The 22,600-nt window shown below is 41.0% G+C and overlaps 2 protein-coding genes across 2 annotated transcripts; both read left to right on the top strand.

The window, feature by feature from the left end:
- Positions 1-5,190: 5,190 nt before the first annotated feature.
- Positions 5,191-12,101, top strand: LOC147180331 (uncharacterized). Its single transcript, XM_086081737.1, has 2 exons — positions 5,191-5,320; positions 10,039-12,101. Exons 1-2 carry the CDS (start codon positions 5,191-5,193, stop codon positions 12,099-12,101), a joined length of 2,193 nt encoding a protein of 730 aa, XP_085937863.1.
- Positions 12,102-14,061: 1,960 nt separating this feature from the next.
- On the top strand, positions 14,062-21,513 carry LOC147180330 (uncharacterized). Its single transcript, XM_086081648.1, has 3 exons — positions 14,062-14,170; positions 20,039-20,957; positions 21,129-21,513. The coding sequence occupies exons 1-3, from the start codon at positions 14,062-14,064 to the stop codon at positions 21,511-21,513; spliced, it is 1,413 nt and encodes a 470-aa protein (XP_085937774.1).
- Positions 21,514-22,600: the final 1,087 nt, after the last annotated feature.

The following is a 22,600-nucleotide window of genomic DNA, read 5'->3' as shown; positions in this document are numbered from 1 at the left end:
ACTACAGACACTTATTTTCATGCTTTATGGTTATGTACTCCGGTTATGTATTTCTGGACTAAAGTCTTAGAAAAACTTTCCGCTGTCTTGGACTATAGGATACCGTTCTCTCCAAACTTGTGTTTGCTCGGTGACTTAACAACAACTGACTTACCACATAAACAATTTCAATCTTCACTTGTAGCCCTTACTTTCGCAAAAAAAAACAGTTCTTGTTAACTGGAAAAATAAACAAACTCTGAATATCGACCAATGGTCTAACCTCCTCATAAATCACATTTTAATGGAAAAAATATCTGCCTCAAATAAAAACCAAATATCAAAATTTATAGAAACATGGTCTACGTATATAGAATATTTTAACCTAAACCTGGTTACTTAATTCTGCCTGTTAGCGAGAGCCACCGCATCGCGATAACTTACATTGATGTTTCTGTATTTGGCAATTTGTAACTAATGGTTGTGTTTTTATAGTCAGGAACCCAGTTGCTGCCAATCGAGGATCGAGCAGATTCACCTCCAATGGGCACTAAGGGTTAATATTCGGATTCACTGCATGCCAGTGGGTTAATTCTGTGGGTGCTGTCCCCCCCTGGCTGGGCGTGGGCGGGTCTGCCCCTCTGTTGGCTGCTGGGTGGCGGCTGCGTCTTGGCCGTTCCCTGGGTGTCTTGGGGGGGTGCTGCGTTGCGGGGTTCTCCCTGGTGTCCGGGGCGGCGCCGCTCCGGCGCGGTCCGTCGCTCTGGGCCCGGCGACGCGGTTCGGGAACTGTGGGCCGCCAGGGTGCCCCGTGGTTCCCTCTCCCCTCCCCCTTGCTGCCTCTCCCTCCTCGCCTCTCCCCGCCCGTCCTCCGCCTCCCTGTCCCTTATCCCTCGTCACCCTTCCTCCTCCTCTCCCCCTCTGTCTGCGGCCCTGCCGCTGCCCCTTGCCCTTCTTGTCGTCTCCTTCCCCCCTCCCTTCCCCCTCCCCTATACGCCTTCCTTCCTCTCCCCTGGGCCAGGGGTTCCATCCGTGGCCCGGGTCTCGGCGCCGGTTTGGTATTGTGCCCGCCCCGCTCCGGTGGACCTCCTGGCACCTCATGCGGGCCCCAGTATCCGGGGAGCGAGCCCTATCGCCCCGCCGGGCTGGTCCCATATGCCCGCCAGGGTCCCGGTGGGGTGGGTGGGGGTTTGGTGGGCGAGTGCGCCTCCTGCCCCCGTCCGGTTGGGGGGGGGGGGGGGGGGCCCGCTTGTCGCTCCTCTTAACTCACTGCACAATACACTTTTATAGACATATAAGGCAAATAACACACTTTGGGAGGGGTGGGGTAGGGTGGAATCACCGTCTTCGCCCTACAACTTCCCTCCAATTTTAATGCACCACACAACTGTGTGTGTGTGTGTGTGTGGGGGGGTGCTATCGGTTGGGGCAGACCGCAGTATAGAGCAGTGCTGCGGTCCCCTGTCCGTGTCCCCGCCGCGACGCCCCCCCCCCCTCATTAATTTTTTTTTATGCACCACACACACACACACACTTGTATATACACTGGGTGGGGTTCACATTCAAGGTTTAGGGGTTGAGTTCGCCAGTCGGCGAGCTGGCGGACTCAGTAAAAGGGGTTAGCTTTCACTAAGAACGCTGGAGTGACGACCGGGGCCTTTCCCCGCTGGGCCTGGGGTTCGGGGGTGCTCCCATCTCCCCTTCTGCCCTCGGTGTTCCGTCCCTCCACGTGGCGGGGGGTGGGGTGGGGTTGGGCGCAGGTGCCCTCTCCGCTTCGCTGTCCGGCCCCTCTTCGGCGCCGATGCCTGTGTGCGGGGGGTCCCCGGGGACTGGGGGTCGGGGGCTGTGGGGCTGCCGGTTGGTCGGGGTGGAGTCGGGGGGTGCTGGGGGTGGGTGGGTGTCTGGGGGCGGCTGGGGCTGGGTTGGGGTGGATGGCGGGGGTGGATGGGGGTCGTGGGGGGAGCGGGGGCTGTGTACCGGTGGGGTGCCTGGCGGGGCTGCAGTGCCCCGTCCTGCTGCGTTGGGTTGGGGGCGCGGGCCGTGTTGGGGTGGGGGGCGCTCCTGCTCCTGGATTTGCTCTCCGGCCGGTGGCCCTGGCGGGGCCCGGGAGTCGTCCTTTGACGCTGCCGTGGCCTGGGGGGCCCTGAGGTGTTGCGCTTGCTCTGTCCTGGCGGGGGTCGACGGCTCCCCTCTTTGGTGGAGATTTTCATGCATGCCAGATCCACCACACCAGCACCACGAAACTCAGACACAATCGGCTTCTTCCTCTGGTCGTTGAATTGGTGGAGGCTGGTGTCTGATCGCACTCTGCTTTGTCTGTCCTTCCTTCCTTTCCTCAGTCTCTCCTTTGGTCTCTTGAGGTCTCCCTGATTTGTTGGAATTTAGATGTTTCTGGGTTTGGTTAAGAACTCTGGTTGACGGCCCGGTGGGTGGTGTCTGGTCGGTGCTGGATTTCACTTTCCTTTCTTTTCTTTGGTCCTTCCTCGGGTCTCCTGACGGCGGTGTTCGGTTTAGGTGAACGGTATGGGATTTTTTTAATAGGTTTTTGGTGAACTAACGAATACACACACACTCGCACATACACGTACACATACTCACCCACATACAAAATAATAAAACAAAAAATAAAAAGAGCAATGTTGATGACATTACCGAATGAACAATACTGAGCTCTTTAAAAAAAGAAAAAAGAATTGTTAATGTTGGCAGTAATTTGGCAGAAGAAATCCCTGAGCCACAAAACAAATGTCAAATAGATAAGCACATTAAAAATAATTCATCCACTATGTGGCTTAATGCTGTTAATGATACAGAAGTATTAAATTAGTAAAAAGTATTATAAAATATGTTGTGCAACCTTTCACATATATATGTAATTTGTCGTTTAAAGCGGTATATTTCAATCAAAAATGAAAATCGCAAAAGTTATTCCTATTCATAAAAATAGAGAAAGACACATATTCACTAATTATAGAGCAATATCACTGCTGCCACAGTTCTCAAAAATTCTCGAAAAATTCTTTTCATATCGACTGGGCGATTTTATTTTAAGCTTTTAAGTGAAAATCAAAATGGGTTTAGAGTAAAACGGACCACCTCAATGGCAGTCATGGAACTCGTAGAAACAATATCTACTAACATACATAATAAAACATTTAATGTTGGAATTTTTATAGATTAAAAAAAAAAAGCATTTGATACTATAGATCATTCTATACTAATGAATGAATTAGAAAGATATGGCATAAGAGGTTTGGCATATAAATGGATGAAAAGTTATTTGGATAATAGATGTCAGTACTTACAGTTTAACAACATACAATCAAAACACTTGCAGATTACTCATGGAGTCCCCCAAGGGTCTGTGCTAGGCCCCAAATTATTTATATTGTATATAAATGATATCTGTTGTGTCTCAAAAATATTCAAAAGTGTCTTATTCGCCGATGACATAACTCTCTTAACTGTTCAGGAGAAAACCTGAAGCAGCTTCTGACTGCCGTGGAGAATAAATTGAACACATTAAAAAACTGGGTTGACTTAAATAAATTATTAAACTTAAACAAAACCAAGTTTATAGCTTTTGTTACTAGACAAACCACACAACAGGTCAAAATTATGGTAAATTCAATTGAAATCGAAAGAGTGTATGAAAATAAATTTTTGGGAGTAGTTATTGATGAAAAATGATGTTGGAAGTCACACATAGAAAATGTCAAAAGGAAAATGTCCAAAATGATAGGGATACTCTCTAAAACTAATCAGAAATCATTCTACACATGATATTGTTCATTATTATTACCATATCTGACCTATTGTGCGGAAATCTGGGGAAACGCATATAAAACAAATACCCATCCTGTTTTCAAATTGCAAAAAAGAGCCATAAGAATTATAAATCGATCAAAATATACAGAACCAACTCTCTTTTCTCTCAGTTCTCTATTTATTAAATCAAATACAATGAAATTTAAAATTTAAAATAGTACAAATAATGTATAAAGCACACAACCATCTACTCTGCCACAGTACTCAGAAGCTGTTTGAAATGAGAGAGAGTCCTTAAAACATAAGTGTCTACAAAAAAACCAAGAACAAATATTAAGCAAAGGTGTTCATTTGTGGAATGATTTTGGAACTGACCTGAAAAGATGTCAGTCACTTGCTGAATTAAAAAAAATGTTTAAAAGCAAAGTTCCAAAAAATTACTTACATCAGTCATGAGCTGTTAAAAATGTATATATGCTGTAATTTTATATGAGTTTATAGAGTTTATATAAGGTGTCGTTAGGCGTTGTGGAGGGTGAGTAATTCATTGAGGTTGGCCACCATGTACAAAGTGCAATATTGGCTAGGCATTCATTATCCTTTTGGTAGCTTGGAGCATGCTGATCTTTTTTATTTTATTTATTTATTTATTTTTGCCTATATTTGGTCCACAACAGCTGTCAATCATTGTTCAAGTTTGCCGTTTACTCAAAGTGGCAGATACGTTTTCTATCATGCCAAAATGGCTGCACTAAGACCATTTTGGGACAAGTGACGTCAACGTCAGGATCTCCATGTGCAGTGCTGCAATACTCCTGGTTGGGAAACACTGCATTAGACAACCTAATCCAAAATAGTGTTGAAGGCCAGATGTGACTGATGCGAGACAGACTAAGAGTTGGCCCCTCTGCATTGAGGAAACTAATATTCACAAAAGCAAAGACTTTTTTCAATTTCTTTTAAAGTAATATAATTTTATGTGCATGGCTGTACAGAGTACGGTAAAATCGTGTTTCTAAATAAAAATGCGCGGTTCAATTTGCAGATGGCGACATCTGTCGGTGACTTGATGACAGCGCTCCATACACGATCGAAGCTTCCAGCAGCCAATCATATCGCAGTGTGGGCGTGTCCTCGACTTCTCGCACGTCTGCTTTCGCTTCTTCACGACACCAGACGCCCTCCGCTAAATTATTCTTTCCGATTTGGTGCTGAACTGACTGCAGCCTCCACACAGGACGCCCATCACTAATTTGAAGGACTACAACATAATTTATTAAGTCTTTGTGGCCGGATCAACTCGTCTCGGTGCACGTTGAAGATTCGCGGCTTAGTTAGCTTAGCTTATTTTAGCTTGCTAGCCGCTAACAAGGAGACGCGTTTGGTAATCGCGACACATCGACAACGAGACATCAAGTGTGACTTTTTGGGCGTTATTGTGCCAACATGTGTGCAAGAACGACACCGAAGTACGAGGAGGAACTTTTTGGAGTAAAAGAAGAGAAGGAGCAACATCTTCGACTTCAACTGCTGGGCAATGTTTGCACGCAGCCTCGTGTTGTGCTACGCAGAGCAGGTTTGTACACTTCTTAGCTCGCCTACTTCGTGAAGAACTTGTTTCTATCGTTAAAATAATATCCATGTGTTTGTAGTTCAATAGAATCCTACAGAGCCCCAAAGGCTAGTGATGAATACATGGGTATGAACTGAACTACGTAAACAGGCAGAACAAAAAAGGAGGAGTGGCTCTGTATGTTGATGAAGGATTAGAATACAAAAAAAGTGGAGAAGATGAATGCCATTATTCTGGAAATTTGTATGGAAAAAAGGGAAGAATATATTGGTTGGTTGTGTATACAGAGCTCCGGGGTCTGATATTGAATTATTTAATAATTGTAGGGAAATAATGTTTTCCAGCGATGAAAAAAAAACAAGGACGTGTTAGTTTGCAGGGATTTCAATTTGGATCTTTTAAATCCTAATAAGCATGAACTAACTGATGAATTTATCGATGTAATGTTTAGTATGAGTTTATTTCCTTTAATCACAAAACCAAGCAGGGTAACATCTTATTCCGCCACACTAATTGATAATATATTTACTCACTATATGGATAATACCTCGATTTGTGGATTACTTCTGAATGACATCAGTGATCATCGGCCACTGTTTGTGAGGTATGATTGGAATTTTGTTATTGTCTGTGAATCTTAATGTGTTTAACTATAAAATAATAAGAACAGAAGAATCTATTGACAGCTTAAGAAATGAATTACTGATAACAGAGAGAATAGTATACGAGGAGACTGACATTAACAAATCATATGAAACATTCCTGCGAATATTTAAAGCATTATTTGATAAGCATTGTCCAAGAAAATGTTACTACCAGAAGAAAAGATACACAGAAAAAACATGGATCACGAAAGGGCTACAAAATACATGCAAAAAAAAGAACATATTATACAGGAAATTCTTAAAATTAAGAACTGTAGAAGCAGAAAAGAAATATAAGATAAGTTCATTAATATTATGAGAAAATCTAAGAAAGATTACTATAATTGGACAAGAATAAAACCAACAAAAGGGATATGGAACTTCGCAAACATTTTAGACATTTTTTTTGCAAATATTCTAGATTATTTCATTGAAGAGTATGAATTGATAAATGACAGTTAATATGGATTGAGACCAAAGAGGTCCACATGGAAGAAATAACCAGTTCTCTGGACCCCACAAAAAATGTAGCAGGAGTATTTGTAGATTTAAAAAAGGCATTTGACACAATAGATCATCATGTACGAGTTAGGAAACTTGAAAAATATGGAATTAAATGAGTTACGGCAAAATAACCACCGCAGATTGTTTATCTTGGCCAAACAATACGCGGCCGCTTCAGTATGATCTAACCACCGTCTGCTCTTTTTCCCTTTCTATAAGGAGTGCATCTAATCAAGAGTGCGAAAAAATACGGACAACCCGTAACAGTTGGCAGCTCTGCAACAACAGTTATTAGAACAATCAATAAAATCTTAAACTATTTCTTGTGCTACTCAGCCAGCTTCTGGAATGGAATTGACTACATGTTGTTTTATGTCAGCGGCACATCAGTTTAGTAGGTATAGCGTTAGCGTTTTAATTAGCGATGTTGAGAGGAATTTGTCCTAAAACCCTTAGTCAGGATTGATTGTTTTGTTTTCGTGCTACTACTAGCATTCTCTGCTAGCGACATGTCATGATTACGTGAAGAAGTGCAGACTTATAACCAGGGTTGCTTTTAAGGGTCTCATATTATTCTTTCAACATTCTAAAATACTTCTCAAATGTGTAAAAGACATGTCTGTGACATGCATTCATCAAAATTGACTTTGGATCTAATATTTTTGCTGTCCCTCAATCAGCCAAAAAAACACTCTGTTCAAAACAGCCTGTTTTAGGGTTGTGTCACTTTTATGTAAATAGCCAACGCATTAGAAGCTTCATTGGTCATGTCACGTTCTTGTTGTCTAAACAATTCGTCTCGTTTATCCTTCAATAAACGGTTTTGTTCTGTCAATTTGTCGTCTGCAGCTTTTTCAAAGCGAGAAAGAATCGTACGCCATTTGCTGCGAACTACCTGGGGCACTTCAGCGTGTTTAGTCAGTTCCAAACCGAAAGCTCTAGCCTGAGTAAATTTTTCCTGCGGGCCATCCTTCATAGCCAACACGTTGTCTAATTTTTCCTCCAATTGTTTCACAGTCAATGTAGGCGCCTGCAAATTTTGCAGCATCTGAATAGCAGTATTGTATGGTGATTTAGTAAACGGGTTTATAGCATCAAACATATTTCCCATGAGCGGCTCAGCATACGCCGGTGGAGCTGTTAGTTTAGCATCAAAATCAGCCACTTTGTTATCACCAGCTTCTATCATTGCCATCCGAGCGATTTTAACTGAACTGCCCAAAGCCAACATTCTAGCATTAATCATCATTCGATGCACTTTTTTACAATTTCATCTGACTCTTCTACCATTTAAAGAAAATACAAATGTCTCTCGTACCATTTTGTCCAGCGCATGCCAATTCCACCGCTTTCATCAAAGATATCAAGCAAACCGCGACTGTCAACGGTGGAAACCAACCTTTTTCACAGCAAGCCGTCATCCATTCATTCAATAGTACTTTCATTTTACGTCGATGTTTTTCGAACATGGCCCCCGACTGAAACCTCGGAAGCATTCTTAACTTGTGCATCCAAAAATAAGTTCCGACTATGAACCGGAAGTATTTTTAGGTCAAACCAGTCGGTGTCGCGGTCAAAACCGCCCTCCATTGTTTATTTTAATTATTCACCTCTTTAGTTATTATTATATTCAAGTCGTATTAATATTTATCAATTCAGTGACGTCTCACTTGCAGTATGATAGTTCAATAGGTTAAATTTATTCAACAACGTTACTCGTTCCTCCCCTCAAAAAAATGGTAACTAATAAAATTAACCACAGACAAAAGAAATAAATCCGAAAAAACACGGACACATTTAACAAATACAGACAAACATGAAATACCTCCGAAGAACACGGACACACGTAACAAATACAGACAAACAGGAAATACCTCCGAAGAACACGGACACACGTAACAAATACAGACAAACAGGAAATACCTCCGAAGCGCACGGACACACTTCACAAAAGACAACGTGCCTTCGTTAAAAATAATAAAAATAAATTACATCCGGATCTAGCGATTCCTTAGTAGTGGCGTAATAAAGCCCTACGTCGACCTGTACCTCCTTAAAAATCATAAAATAAACAGCTTATCATGATCTCTAGATTTCCTAGCGGTGGCGTAATAAACCCCCGCGTCTACCCGTCTTCCTCTCAAAATTCATAGAATAACCGTCATGATCTAGCGATTCCTTCACAGCGGCGAGACTCCCGTCCCAAAAACAAAATAAAGCCGCTTGCTTCAACCTGTTTGTCTTAAAATTCTTAATGCTTCTTCAGCTGCGCATAAACCAACGTGACGGTACTTCCGTAAACAATGACCTCGTCACCACGTACGTGTATAGTTCAATGTAGTAGTAAAATCCAAAATCAAGGACTTCGCATCCCTCCGTTAACCGAACGACTTCAAACTCTACTAATACCTGTTCACTCAGACCTCATGTAAAATTTAGTCAATTTAGAAGACGAAAACCGGTTGCAGCGGTCCCAAACAGACAGAACTTCCCTACGTGGATAAACGTCTCCACTTACCGTAATTAATTATTTAGGTGCCTAGAAGTTCCGCTCGTCCGTGAACGCCGCAGCCTGTAACCGTTAAAACGTCGGGCGTCACCATCTGATAGAAAACGTTCTTTGTTTTCTTGCGTGTTAAAATAAAACTCAAAGTTGAGATCAGTGAAGAGGTTTTCTTGCAAGAGATTTTTATTCAGAAATTTCTGATGTCATGAAGGATCCTTACTGAATCAGCATCGGTTCCTAAATGGGCTCATCCCAACTTATACAAAAACAGTGTTTACAGAAAATAGTCTCCCCCTCCTGTCTTCTGTCCTTGTGGGAAGAGTGAAATACAAAAACAGATAATAAATCTTCAGCTCGTATCTTAGTCCACTCCAGATGTAGGAAAATAATTGGTCCCGGCACTTCTTGGACCGGATAATTTATGGACAGAAACTCTGCTTGCACTTTCAAACATATACTCCTTTAGATAAGAACAGAAACCTTATTAGACATTCCTTTCCCAGGGAATGGAACAAAGACACTATACATCGAATAACATTTGAATTAACTGTTTTCTTATTACTACCCAGCTATAACTAAATTCAAAACGGTTAAAATATCAATTGAAACAGTAAAAAATGTTAACAATGTTAACAGTAGTCATGTGCTAATGTTGTGAATGGAAGCGACTGGCCATGGCAGCTGAAAAAAAGAAAAATACAGAAATGTCTCTTACACTATTTCAATATGTGGAAAAGTGGCATAACGTTTTACCATAAGGAAAAGTCGCATAACGTTACTACAGAGACTATGTTGTAGCGTTAGTTTGTGATTGTTTAGGCAACGGTTATTTTTGCCGTAACCGGCAAATCTCCCACAAACGTTATTTTGGCGTGCAATGTCTCAGATTTGCCGTGAATGCTTCTAGACATTTACAAGCGGTTATGAATAAAACAAATGTGCACATTTAGGCCGTTTCGTCGAGACCACTTAGCGGCCGGTTAGAAACAATAATACACAACATCAAGGCGCGCTAGAGATTTGACTTAACTCGACCAAATGTATGTTTGCCTTCTTGTGTCCCGCAGACGTTGGTGAGAAATGTCTTCGTCCTGAGGAACAGGTGGTGAAGTCTCCTCATGTGAAACAGGAGGAAGAAGAGCATCCTTACATCAAAGAGGAAGAAAAGCCCCTTTTCGTCAAAGAGGAGGAGTTTGAGGATGATGTCACCAGGACACCACTGACCTTTGCCCCTTTTAAGAGTAAAGATGAAGTCATGGGTGAGAGTGAGGAGGACAGAGGGGCGGAGCCTCCAAGCAGCAGCTCAACTCCTCAACACATGGAGACAGAAGGTGATGCAGACCAATGGGGATCATCACCAGCACAAAGTGATGACATAAGGTCACAGTCTGCTGACACTGACGATGATGAATTCGCTAAAGGTGATCATGCTGACAACAACCGCTGCAAATGTTCTCAGTGTGCGAAAACATTCAGTTCAAAATGGAATTTGAAAGTTCACCTGAGAAAACACACTGGAAAAAAAACTTTTTCTTGCTCAGACTGTGGCAAAAGCTTCTCTCATAAGTCAAATTTAACAAGCCACATGAGAAAACACACCGGAGAAAAACATTTTGCCTGCCCAGACTGTGGCAAAAGCTTTTCTCATAAGTCACATTTAACAATCCACACGAGAAAACACACCGGAGAAAAACCTTTTTCCTGCCCAGACTGTGGCAAAAGCTTCTCTGACAAGGGACAGTTAACAATACACAAAAGAACACACAGTGGAGAAAAACCTTTTTCCTGCCCAGACTGTGGCAAAAGCTTCTCTAACAAGGGACATTTAACAATACACAAAAGAACACACACTGGAGAAAAACCTTTTGCCTGCCCAGACTGTGGCAAAAGCTTCTCTCACAAGGGAAATTTAAAAATACACAAAAGAACACACACTGGAGAAAAACCTTTTTCCTGCTCAGACTGTGGCAAAAGCTTTTCTCATAAGTCACATTTAACAAGCCACACGAGAAAACACACCGGAGAAAAACCTTTTTCCTGCTCAGACTGCGGCAAACACTTCTCACTAAAGTCAGATTTAACAAAACACACAAGAAGACACACTGGAGAAAAACCATTTACCTGCTCAGACTGTGGCAAAAGCTTCTCTGACAAGAGTACTTTAACAATACACAAAAGAACACACACTGGAGAAAAACCTTTTTCCTGCCCAGACTGTGGCAAAAGCTTCTATGACAAGAGAACTTTAACAATACACAAAACCACACACACTGGAGAGAAACCTTTTACCTGCTCAGACTGTGGCAAAAGCTTCTCTCATAAATCAACTTTAACAAGACACACAAAAAAGCACACTGGAGAAAAACCTTTTTCCTGTTCAGACTGCGGCAAAAGCTTCAATGACAAGAGTACTTTAACAATACACAAAAAAACACACACCGGAGAGAAACCTTTTTCCTGCCCAGACTGTGGTAAAAGCTTCTCTCAGAAGGGACAGTTAAAAATACACAAAATAACCCACACTGGAGAAAAAGCTTTTGCCTGCCCAGACTGTGGCAAAAGCTTCTCTCAGATGTCCACTTTAACAAGACACACAAGAACCCACACTGGAGAAAAAGCTTTTGCCTGCCAAGACTGTGGCAAAAGCTTCTCTCACAAGGGAAATTTAAAAATACACAAAAGGACACACACTGGAGAAAAACCTTTTTCCTGCCCAGACTGTGGCAAAAGCTTCTCTCAGAAGTCCACTTTAACAGTACACACAAGAACCCACACTGGAGAAAAAGCTTTTGCCTGCCCAGACTGTGGCAAAAGCTTCTCTGACAAGGGAAAATTAAAAATACACACAAGAACCCACACTGGAGAAAAACCTTTTTCCTGCCCAGACTGTGGCAAACACTTCTCACGAAAGTCCGCTTTAAAAATACACACAAGAACCCACACTGGAGAAAAACCTTTTTCCTGCCCAGACTGTGGCCAAAGCTTCTCTCACAAGGGAAATTTAAAAAGCCACACAAGAACACATGCTGGGAAGAAACCATTTAGTTGCAGTGTTTGTGCTAAAAGATTCTCTAGTAAAAAGCTTGTTGAGACACACAAGTGTGCTGGTGAGAAAAGCAGCGATCTTTAAAGCTTAAAAAAATGAAGGGAGTGAGTCTGGTGTGCTGTAAAAGTGTAAATGATTTTGAATAAAATAGAGAGGGAGGAAATAAGTGATCCTGCTTATTAAAAAAATGTTCAGACTTAGAAATTAATAAGTCTTTGATTTTTATGGCAACTTTATTTTAACAGTGATAGACAGAATATCAGAAAAAAATTGAAAGCATGACATGGGGGGGGGGGATGAGCATTTTGTTGAGGGAGATCATTAACCAGCTCCTCTTGTGTCGTCCTTCGCTGATCTCGACCTTTTTCATATTGATTGAGACCCCACGAGCTGATATCTTGCATGGAGCCCCCCAGAACCCAAAATTTTGCAGCAACAAAACTTAATGGGGAAGTCAACCCAAAATGTTTTTGACAATATGTTGTATGTGCCTCCACTAGTCTAAAGATGGCATTCAGGTTAATATTGCGTTTATCTTGAACATTGCTCCAGTTCCAAGTGTCAGCGGCTACGACAATGACCTCAAATCATGTCGGATATCTTTTGCAGTGAAAAAGTATTTGCCCTCCTCTCAAATTCTTACTTTTATTGCAGTTTTCCCACTTGAATGATTAAAATCATCAAACAAATGTCAATGTCAAAGATAATCCAAATAAACATGCAATGCAGTTTTTTTTAAGTGGAGATTTTATTTTTCAAGGACAAAACACTATTCAAAGCTGCCTGGCCCTGTCAAAAGTATTCACGTTCATTACGTTCATAGATATGAGGGTTTCAGAAGACTTAAGAAGAATCAACTCCAGCTTTACTTAAAAGTGTAAACGTAATGCTTTCAAAGCTACTCAAACTATAAACTATGAATATGAAATGTTTTTAAAGTTTTCTTTTAATGTGTTTAAACGCCAATGTATGCTTTAGTAATATTGTAAGCTACTTTTGTTTTCTCTGCTTTGCTTCCGAATGTCGTTAACGGTTGTGTTTGTTGACGTTTGTAGGTGTTGTGTATTTGCTTATGTGAAGCACATTGAGTTGCCTTGTGTATGAAATAGAAATAAAATATAGAAGAAAAAGCCACCTTGCCATTTTCCCAAATTAGCGTGGAAAATACCTTCAGGGACACACAAAGCCAGATGTGCAGTATGGCCACGTTCGGAGTGTTTTAAGTCTCGGCTTAAGACCCACTTTTATTCCTTGGCTTTTAGTTCAGCATGAATTGTGTGGTCCGCGTGGTATTTAATTTAATTTTATTATTATTTCATTTTTATTATTATTTTTGGGGGGTTTAAATATATATATTTTTGTATTTATTCCTTTATTTTACTTATTGTATTTTAGTAATTTATTGACTTTTTTAAAATTATTGTTGGTTTTTACTAGATTTCATGTGTATTTGGATCTCAATGTGCAGCACTTTGGAAACACTTGTTTATAAAATGTGCTGTAGACATAAAGTGGATTGGATTAGTTTAAAAATGACCACATTAAGTAAACAAACAGTACAATGCAAATGCAATACATTTGTACTTCTGAGCATTAGGGGAGCGTAAGATATGATAAGTGTGCTCGACTCGAAGTGCAATGGCGTGTCATCACTAACCTTTATTAGAAGGTAAGTGTTGCATTCAAACCTTGCAGCAGGAATTTGTGAAAGCCACAGATGACAAAACTGGCCAAAAGTACAAATATTGCATATATCAGTAATATATCAGATACTGCATCAAATGTTTGATACTAGCGAATGCCAGTACTAGAGCAATAAATTAAACTCATAACATGTGATGGTTAAATCGCATCCCTGATAATAAACGTTCAGTTTACGGTACCTCAAAATGCTTGTTCATCTTGATGGCAAATTTTTAATCTGCACATTCACCACAATAAATCTAATTTAAACATGCATTTAAACTTTACATATCGGGAACAACACACTGAAAAAGGGAGAAATGAGACCTCTCAGTTTTATGTCTTTTTAACTGCAGCAAAAATGGCGACATCTGTCGATGACTTGATGACAGTGCTTGCTTTGAAGCCGACAATCTCCAGCAGCCAATCATATCGCAGCGGGGGCGTGTCCTGCCTGACTTCCGACGCAGGTCTACTTTCGTTTCTTCACGTAACCAGACGCCCTCCGCTAAATCATTATTTTCGATTCCGTGCTGAACCGACTACAACCTCCAAACAGGACGTTAATCACTACTTTGATGGACTACGACACCATTGATCAAATCTCAGCGTGTGAATGAACTCGTTTCGGTGCGCGTTGATGCTTCTCGCCCTACTTAGCTTAGCTTAGCTCATCTTAGCTCGCTAGCTGCTAGCAAAGAGAAGCACATAACACGTCGTCTAGAAGAGATCAAGTGTGACTTTGTTGGCATTATTGTGCTAAAATGTTTGCAAAAACGATACCAAAGTACGAGGAGGAATTCTTTGGAGGAGAAGAAGAGAACGAGCAACATCTTCAACAGCTGGACGATGTTTACGAGGAGCCTCGACTTGTGCTACACACAGCAGGTTTGTACACTTCTTACTCTCCCTTGCTTAGCACTAGGACTACTATATAGCGTTAAAAATATCAAAATGCAGTCCTCATTACTGTACACAGTAAAATAATTCCAGCCATTATGTTATTGTAACTTAAGTGCATACTACGTTTTCACACATCAATACGTTTTCAATTGATAACATATGATCAAATGTGAATAACTCTTTGAAGTGAGTTTTACAACAATAACAAAATACAATTTGAATACGTTAACTTGACTCTATGTGCTAAGCTTAAAAGCAGAAGCCGCATCTTGTAGCCACAAAGCCATGTTAATGCACCACACATATCGTGCCTGAAAGTTACATTTGTTATATATAGAATATGATATATCCTTCAAGCAATCAATCAATCAAAACTTTATTCATAACACACACACACACAATAGAATATATGAATGCATAAATGGCTGGCTTCAGATCAGGAGCATATCACAATATGCTTTGCTAGAATAACTGTGCCTTTTATTACCCGCAAACAGCAATAAACACTTTTATACTGTGCTAGAATAATTGTAAGTTTTATTCCCCGCAGACAGTCATCAATGCCTGTGCTTTGCTCGAATGATTGTACCTTTTATTCCCCGCAAACAGCAATCAATACACTAGAACGTTAAGCAGCATAATATGATCATCATCAGCGCTTACCTTGACACTAGACCGGGGAGCCTACGGTCCGGGTGAAGCGAGCTGCAACAACGGCTGGGCAATCGTACGTGTTCCACAGTGGACTCCGTCCGGACCGTGTGCCGCTCCGTCTTTTATTCGTTAGCAAAAAGTTGTGAGCGTGAGAAACCGGGCTGTCCAAGCCCTCTCCCAGACACTCTCGAAAACATGTTTGCGAAGCAGGGAAGGCTGTAGTATAAACAAGGTATTCACTCCCAGGCTGATTCCGCCCTTTATTTACAAATTGTTGGGCACCTGGATTCGTACAACAGTTCAGGACAACAACATATCCTTATATAAGAGGTTACATGAGGACATATCAAACCATGGTTATTTTCCCTTCAAACTCCCTTGAGTGAATCACAATCAATCTAGCTTTTGAGGTTAAGGTAAGAGGGCACAAAGACAAAAAAAAAAAAAACAGTGAAAATATCAAATAGATCAATAATATATATATATATATATATATATATATATATATAGTTAGATAAGATCGAAGCAAAAGTAACTTAATTTAAATATAAAGAAAGGTACATTAACTCTTTGACTGCCAGACGTTTTCAGAAAAGGGATGCTGTGAGTGCCAGCCGATTTAAGCATTTTGACTGATCTTTCAAGGTCCATAGAATATTTTCTGTTTGTACTATGGAAACACACATACTACCAAATGAAAGATTGAACTCTCATCTTTCATCAGCAAAAAAAGTTTGTTTCTACCTTATTCCCTTCTTCAGTAATCAACAATAGAAAATGGTTAGTTTCATCCAAATGCTCTTGTTTTGGACCAAAATACGGAGAAATCAAGCTTTTAGTGAAACTATATTATAGTGAAATTTACACTTCTTTTTGTCCATGAATGATGCCACAAACACCTAAACAGTGCTTTACTTCTATAACACACTACCAACAAGAATGAAAAAGTGTTTTTTGATAATAAAATATGTTTATTTACATTCAACAGTGTAACAATTTGACTAAACTATTTACAAATGTGTGCAACTGTGGTACTATTTACAATTATGTTGGATGTTTTAACGACAGTTTTTCTTTTTGTGTAACACTCCCCTGCGTGCAAGGAGACCAACAGGATTTGCACAACACATTAGTTTCACTGCGATTGCCTCTTCGCGTGCAGAAGCTACATTTTCTTGCCGGCCGTTTTTTCCGGGGAATAGCAAGTATATACTGCAGTGTGTGTTGCCATCAAGTCTACTATCAGGATCATGCTACGGTTACGTTACGGTGGTGTTACGTCTGGCTTCCTCATGTCCTTCAGTTGCTATACCGGGTGGTAAGAGATGTTCTGATCCATCTTATCCACTCCATTCATGGTGGCATCGTAGTCCAGAACCAGTGTCTTCTCCGTGATCAGACTGTACCCGCTCCTCCGATGAATATGCATTGGACTCGGAGTACTCTTCATTGTCCGATCGAATGTCCGCTTGTGCAGCTCCGGCGTTAGCAGCGCTAGCCGGTGAGGCTTTATGACGTGACCATCGTCGCGCGTCAACGCTTCCAACTTCGGTGTCAAGCTCGGAGTCACCATCATCATCATCATCAATGTGCATTGGTCGATGCTTTTCGACTACTCTCCATCGTCCGATCGAATGTCTGCTTGTGCAGAAGTGCTCGGTCGGTTGTGCTCCGCGTTTTCCGGCGTTAGCATCGCTAGCCGGTGAGGCTTTACTACGTGATCATAATGGCCGCGTCAACGCTTCCAACTTCGGCGTCAAGCTCGGAGTCACCATCATCATCATCGTCGACATCAATGCGCTTTTTAGTATTGATTTCCGTCTTTGAAAAAAATGCTCAAGCGTGAGCTGCTTGCAACCGGTCGCCATTGTTGCTTCATCAGCCATTGTCCCCTCAACACTCTAGCTCCGCCTCACGTCTTCGACTGACGCCCACCCAATCTTGTCCAAAGAGAGTCATCGCTGCCATCTAGGGGCCAAAACGAGTCATTATACTAACTAGATCTGCTTGATACTTTCAGCACAGCTGCCCAAGGCTTTCCTCCACCCGTTTCCAAAAAAACAAAACAAAAAACATAGTGAACGTTTTTTAACGTCTTCGGCGCCCCTCCGTAGGTTTTTTCTAAACGTTATATAACGTTTTTGGCAGTAAAAGAGTTAATATGAACTAAAATCTACATTTAAAAAAACTTGTCTTGAGCCTGCTCTTAAAATCTTGAACGTTCTTTGGGGCCCTGAGTTCCTCCGGCAGACTGTTCCAAAGGCGAGCGAAGGCTGTAGCACTGAAAGGACGCCGTGAGTGTACTCGTTTTTCAACATTTTGCCACGTTACGACCACAAAAACAAATGTATTTATTGAAATTTTATCTGAACGATGAACACAAGCTAGGTTAGATGGAGAGCGTTTGTGAAACACAATCTTAAGAATAATTGTTGATTTTTTTGGTTGCTCAATGAATATTTGCTGATTTTTTTTTTCTATCTCCTCTCCGCCGCCCTGCAACTACGTTTAAGGTTCTTTACTTCCTCATTTCTCCTTGGATCCATGGACCTTGGGTCTATGTTTTTTGTTGTCACTGGGGCAACTGTATCAAGTGCCAGTTGTAGTTTTTTAAATGGTCAAGAATAAAATCACAGGGGGGGCAGGTAAGACAAGTGGAGGATATTTGTTTAAAACCTCGATTTATTTGGAGATATATTATATTATATTATATTATATTATATTATATTATATTATATTATATTATATTATATTATATTATATTATATTATATTATATTATATTATATTGACTCTCTGGGCAAATTGACTCTCTGGGCTTTGAGAGATGAGATTGGCACGCCTTAAAAGTCAATTCAGCTCTGACGGTGCCCCCCCCAATGGTCCGGTTCGATTTGGGTTTCTGATGCGTACCGTGTGCGATAGGCCCAAGTCAAGGTGCTGCTGTCGAAACAATAATACACATCAACTCACGCTTGTCTTCTTGTGTCTTGCAGACGTCGGTGAGGAATATCTTCGTCCTGACGAACAGGAAGTGAAGTCTCCTCATGTTAAAAAGGAGGAGGAGCATCCTTACATCAAAGAGGAGAAAAAAAACCTTTTTGTTAAAGAGGAGGAGGTTGAGGATGATGTCACCAAGTCACCACTGATCTTCGCCCCTTTAAAGAGTGAAGATGACGTCAAGGGTGAGTGTGAGGAGGACAGAGGGGCGGAGCTTCCAAGCAGCAACTCAACTCCTCAACACATGACGACAGAAGGTGATGCAAACCACTGGCGACCACCGCAAGCACAAAGTAATGACATAAGGTCTAAAGATAGGCCGATGTGTTTTTTTCACCCGCTCCTCCGATGAATATGCATTGGACTCGGGGTACTCTCCATCGTCCGGTTGTGCTCCGCGTTTTCCAGCGTTAGCATCGCTAGCCGGTGAGGCTTTATGACGTGACCATCGTCGCGCGTCAACGCTTCCAACTTCGGCGTTTTGTCATGATTACGTAAAAAAGTGCAGACTTATAACCAGGGTTGGAAGGGTTGCTTTTAAGGGTCTCATATTATTCTTTCAACATTCTAAAATACTTCTCAAATGTGTAAAAGACATGTCTGTGACATGCATTCATCAAAATTGACTTTGGATCTAATATTTTTGCTGTCCCTCAATCAGCCAAGAAAAACACTCTGTTCAAAACAGCCTGTTTTAGGGTTGTGTCACTTTTATGTAAATAGCTGCACCAGGCTATGTCTAAGCCACACCCTTCTCTCTCGAAGGGGCAGTGGTTTCTGTCATGGTAGTGATAGAAAACGTTCTTTGTTTTCTTGCGTGTTAAAATAAAACTCAAAGTTGAGATCGGTGAAGAGGTTTTCTTGCAAGAGATTTTTATTCAGAAATTTCTGATGCCATGAAGGATCCTTACTGAATCAGCATCGGTTCCTAAATGGGCCCCCCTTCTGGGCTCATCCCAACTTATACAAAAATTAGTGTTTACAGAAAATAGTCTCCCCCTCCTGTCTCTTGTCCTTGTGGGAAGAGTGAAATACAAAAACAGATAATAAATCTTCAGCTCGTATCTTAGTCCACTCCAGATGTAGGAAAATAATTGGTCCCGGCACTTCTTGGACCGGATAATTTATGGACAGAAACTCTTCTTGCACTTTCAAACATATAGTCCTTTAGATAAGAACAGAAACCTTATTAGACATTCCTTTCCCAGGGAATGGAACAAAGACACTATACATCGAATAACATTTGAATTAACTGTTTTCTTATTACTACACAGCTATAACTAAATTCAAAACGGTTAAAATATCAATTGAAACAGTAAATTTTTTTAACAATGTTAGCAGTAGCCATGTGCTAATGTTGTGAATGGAAGCGACTGGTCATGGCAGCAGAAGAAAAGAAAAATACAGACATGTCTCTTACACATTTGAGAACTATTTCAATATGTGGAAAAGTGGCATAACGTTTTACCATAAGGAAAAGTCGCATAACGTTACTACAGAGACTATGTTGTAGCGTTAGTTTGTGATTGTTTAGGCAACGGTTATTTTTGCCGTAACCGGCAAATCTCCCACAAACGTTATTTTGGCGTGCAATGTCTCACATTTGCCGTGAATGCTTGGCGACATTTACAAGCGGTTATGAATAAAACAAATGTGCACATTTAGGCCGTTTCGTCGAGACCACTTAGCGGCCGGTTAGAAACAATAATACACAACATCAAGGCGCGCTTGAGATTTGACTTTACTAGACCAAATGTATGTTTGCCTTCTTGTGTCCCGCAGACGTTGGTGAGAAATGTCTTCGTCCTGAGGAACAGGTGGTGAAGTCTCCTCATGTGAAACAGGAGGAAGAAGAGCATCCTTACATCGAAGAGGAAGAAAAGCCCCTTTTCGTCAAAGAGGAGAAGTTTGAGGATGATGTCACCAAGACACCACTGACCTTTGCCCCTTTTAAGAGTAAAGATGAAGTCATGGGTGAGAGTGAGGAGGACAGAGGGGCGGAGCCTCCAAGCAGCAGCTCAACTCCTCAACACATGGAGACAGAAGGTGATGCAGACCAATGGGGATCATCACTAGCACAAAGTGATGACATAAGGTCACAGTCTACTGACACTGACGATGATGAATACGCTAAAGGTGATCATGCTGACAACAACCGCTGCAAATGTTCTCAGTGTGCGAAAACATTCAGTTCAAAATGGAATTTGAAAGTTCACCTGAGAAAACACACTGGAGAAATACCTTTTTCTTGCTCAGACTGCGGCAAAAGCTTCTCTCAGAAGGGAAATTTAACAAAACACACAAGAACCCACACTGGAGAAAAAGCTTTTGCCTGCCCAGACTGTGGCAAAAGCTTCTCTCACAAGGGAAATTTAAAAATACACAAAAGAACACACACTGGAGAAAAACCTTTTTCCTGCTCAGACTGTGGCAAAAGCTTTTCTCATAAGTCACATTTAACAAGCCACACGAGAAAACACACCGGAGAAAAACCTTTTTCCTGCTCAGACTGCGGCAAACACTTCTCACTAAAGTCAGATTTAACAAAACACACAAGAAGACACACTGGAGAAAAACCATTTACCTGCTCAGACTGTGGCAAAAGCTTCTCTGACAAGAGTACTTTAACAATACACAAAAGAACACACACTGGAGAAAAACCTTTTTCCTGCTCAGACTGCAGCAAAAGCTTCTCTCAGAAGTCCGGTTTAACAAAACACACAAGAAAACACACTGGAGAGAAACCTTTTTCCTGTTCAGACTGCGGCAAAAGCTTCAATGACAAGAGTACTTTAACAATACACAAAAGAACACACACTGGAGAGAAACCTTTTTCCTGTTCAGACTGCGGCAAAAGCTTCAATGACAAGAGTACTTTAACAATACACAAAAGAACACACACCGGAGAAAAACCTTTTTCCTGCTCAGACTGTGGCAAAAACTTCTCTCGGAAGTCACATTTAACAAGCCACACAAAAAAGCACACTGGAGAGAAACCTTTTTCCTGTTCAGACTGCGGCAAAAGCTTCTGTGACAAGAGAAATTTAACAGTACACACAAGAACCCACACTGGAGAAAAACCTTTTTCCTGCCCAGACTGTGGCCAAAGCTTCTCTGACAAAGGAACTTTAAAAAGCCACTCAAGAACACATGCTGGGAAGAAACCATTTAGTTGCAGTGTTTGTGCTAAAAGATTCTCTAGTAAAAAGCTTGTTGAGACACACAAGTGTGCTGGTGAGAAAAGCAGCGATCTTTAAAGCTTAAAAAGATGAAGGGAGTGAGTCTGGTGTGCTGTAAAAGTGTAAATGATTTTGAATAAAATAGAGAGGGAGGAAATAAGTGATCCTGCTTATTTAAAAAATGTTCAGACTTAGAAATTAATAAGTCTTTGATTTTTATGGCAACTTTATTTTAACAGTGATAGACAGAATATCAGAAAAAAATTGAAAGAATGACATGGGGGGGGGGGATGAGCATTTTGTTGAGGGAGATCATTAACCAGCTCCTCTCGTGTAGTCCTTCGCTGATCTCGACCTTTTTCATATTGATTGAAAATAATAATAACAATATGTTGTATGTGCCTCCACTAGTCTAAAGACGGCATTCAGGTTAATATTGCTTTTATCTTGAACATTGCTCCAGTTCCAAGTGTCAGCGGCTACGACAATGACCTCAAATCATGTCGGATATCTTTTGCAGTGAAAAAGTATTTGCCCTCCTCTCAAATTCTCACTTTTATTGCAGTTTTCCCACTTGAATGTTTAAAATCATCAAACAAATGTCAATATCAAAGATAACCCAAATAAACATGCAATGCAGTTTTTTTAAAGTGGAGATTTTATTTTTTAAGGACAAAACACTATTCAAAGCTGCCTGGCCCTGTCAAAAGTATTCACGTTCATTACGTTCATAGATATGAGGGTTTCAGAAGACTTAAGAAGAATCAACTCCAGCTTTACTTAAAAGTGTAAACGTAATGCTTTCAAAGCTACTCAAACTATAAACTATGAATATGAAATGTTTTTAAAGTTTTCTTTTAATGTGTTTAAACGCCAATGTATGCTTTAGTAATATTGTAAGCTACTTTTGTTTTCTCTGCTTTGCTTCCGAATGTCGTTAACGGTTGTGTTTGTTGACGTTTGTAGGTGTTGTGTATTTGCTTATGTGAAGCACATTGAGTTGCCTTGTGTATGAAATAGAAATAAAATATAGAAGAAAAAGCCACCTTGCCATTTTCCCAAATTAGCGTGGAAAATACCTTCAGGGACACACAAAGCCAGATGTGCAGTATGGCCACGTTCGGAGTGTTTTAAGTCTCGGCTTAAGACCCACTTTTATTCCTTG

The sequence above is a fragment of the Leptonotus elevatus genome, chromosome 1 (genome assembly GCF_054856555.1).
Source record: "Leptonotus elevatus isolate MCC_2025b chromosome 1, RoL_Lele_1.0, whole genome shotgun sequence".
Classification (NCBI taxonomy): domain Eukaryota; kingdom Metazoa; phylum Chordata; class Actinopteri; order Syngnathiformes; family Syngnathidae; genus Leptonotus; species Leptonotus elevatus.
The sequence above is the reverse complement of the archived record's forward strand: the minus strand, read 5'-3'. Positions and strand labels throughout refer to the sequence as shown.

Coding starts and splice junctions, on each gene's coding strand:
- LOC147180330 (XM_086081648.1), top strand. CDS start 14,062: ATGGCGACATCTGTCGATGACTTGATGACAGTGCTTGCTTTGAAGCCG. Junction 14,171..20,038: donor CTGCCTGACTTCCGACGCAG/GTCTACTTTCGT, acceptor TGTGTCCCGCAG/ACGTTGGTGAGAAATGTCTT. Junction 20,958..21,128: donor AGCAAAAGCTTCTCTCAGAA/GTCCGGTTTAAC, acceptor CAATGACAAGAG/TACTTTAACAATACACAAAA.
- LOC147180331 (XM_086081737.1), top strand. CDS start 5,191: ATGTGTGCAAGAACGACACCGAAGTACGAGGAGGAACTTTTTGGAGTA. Junction 5,321..10,038: donor TGTTGTGCTACGCAGAGCAG/GTTTGTACACTT, acceptor TGTGTCCCGCAG/ACGTTGGTGAGAAATGTCTT.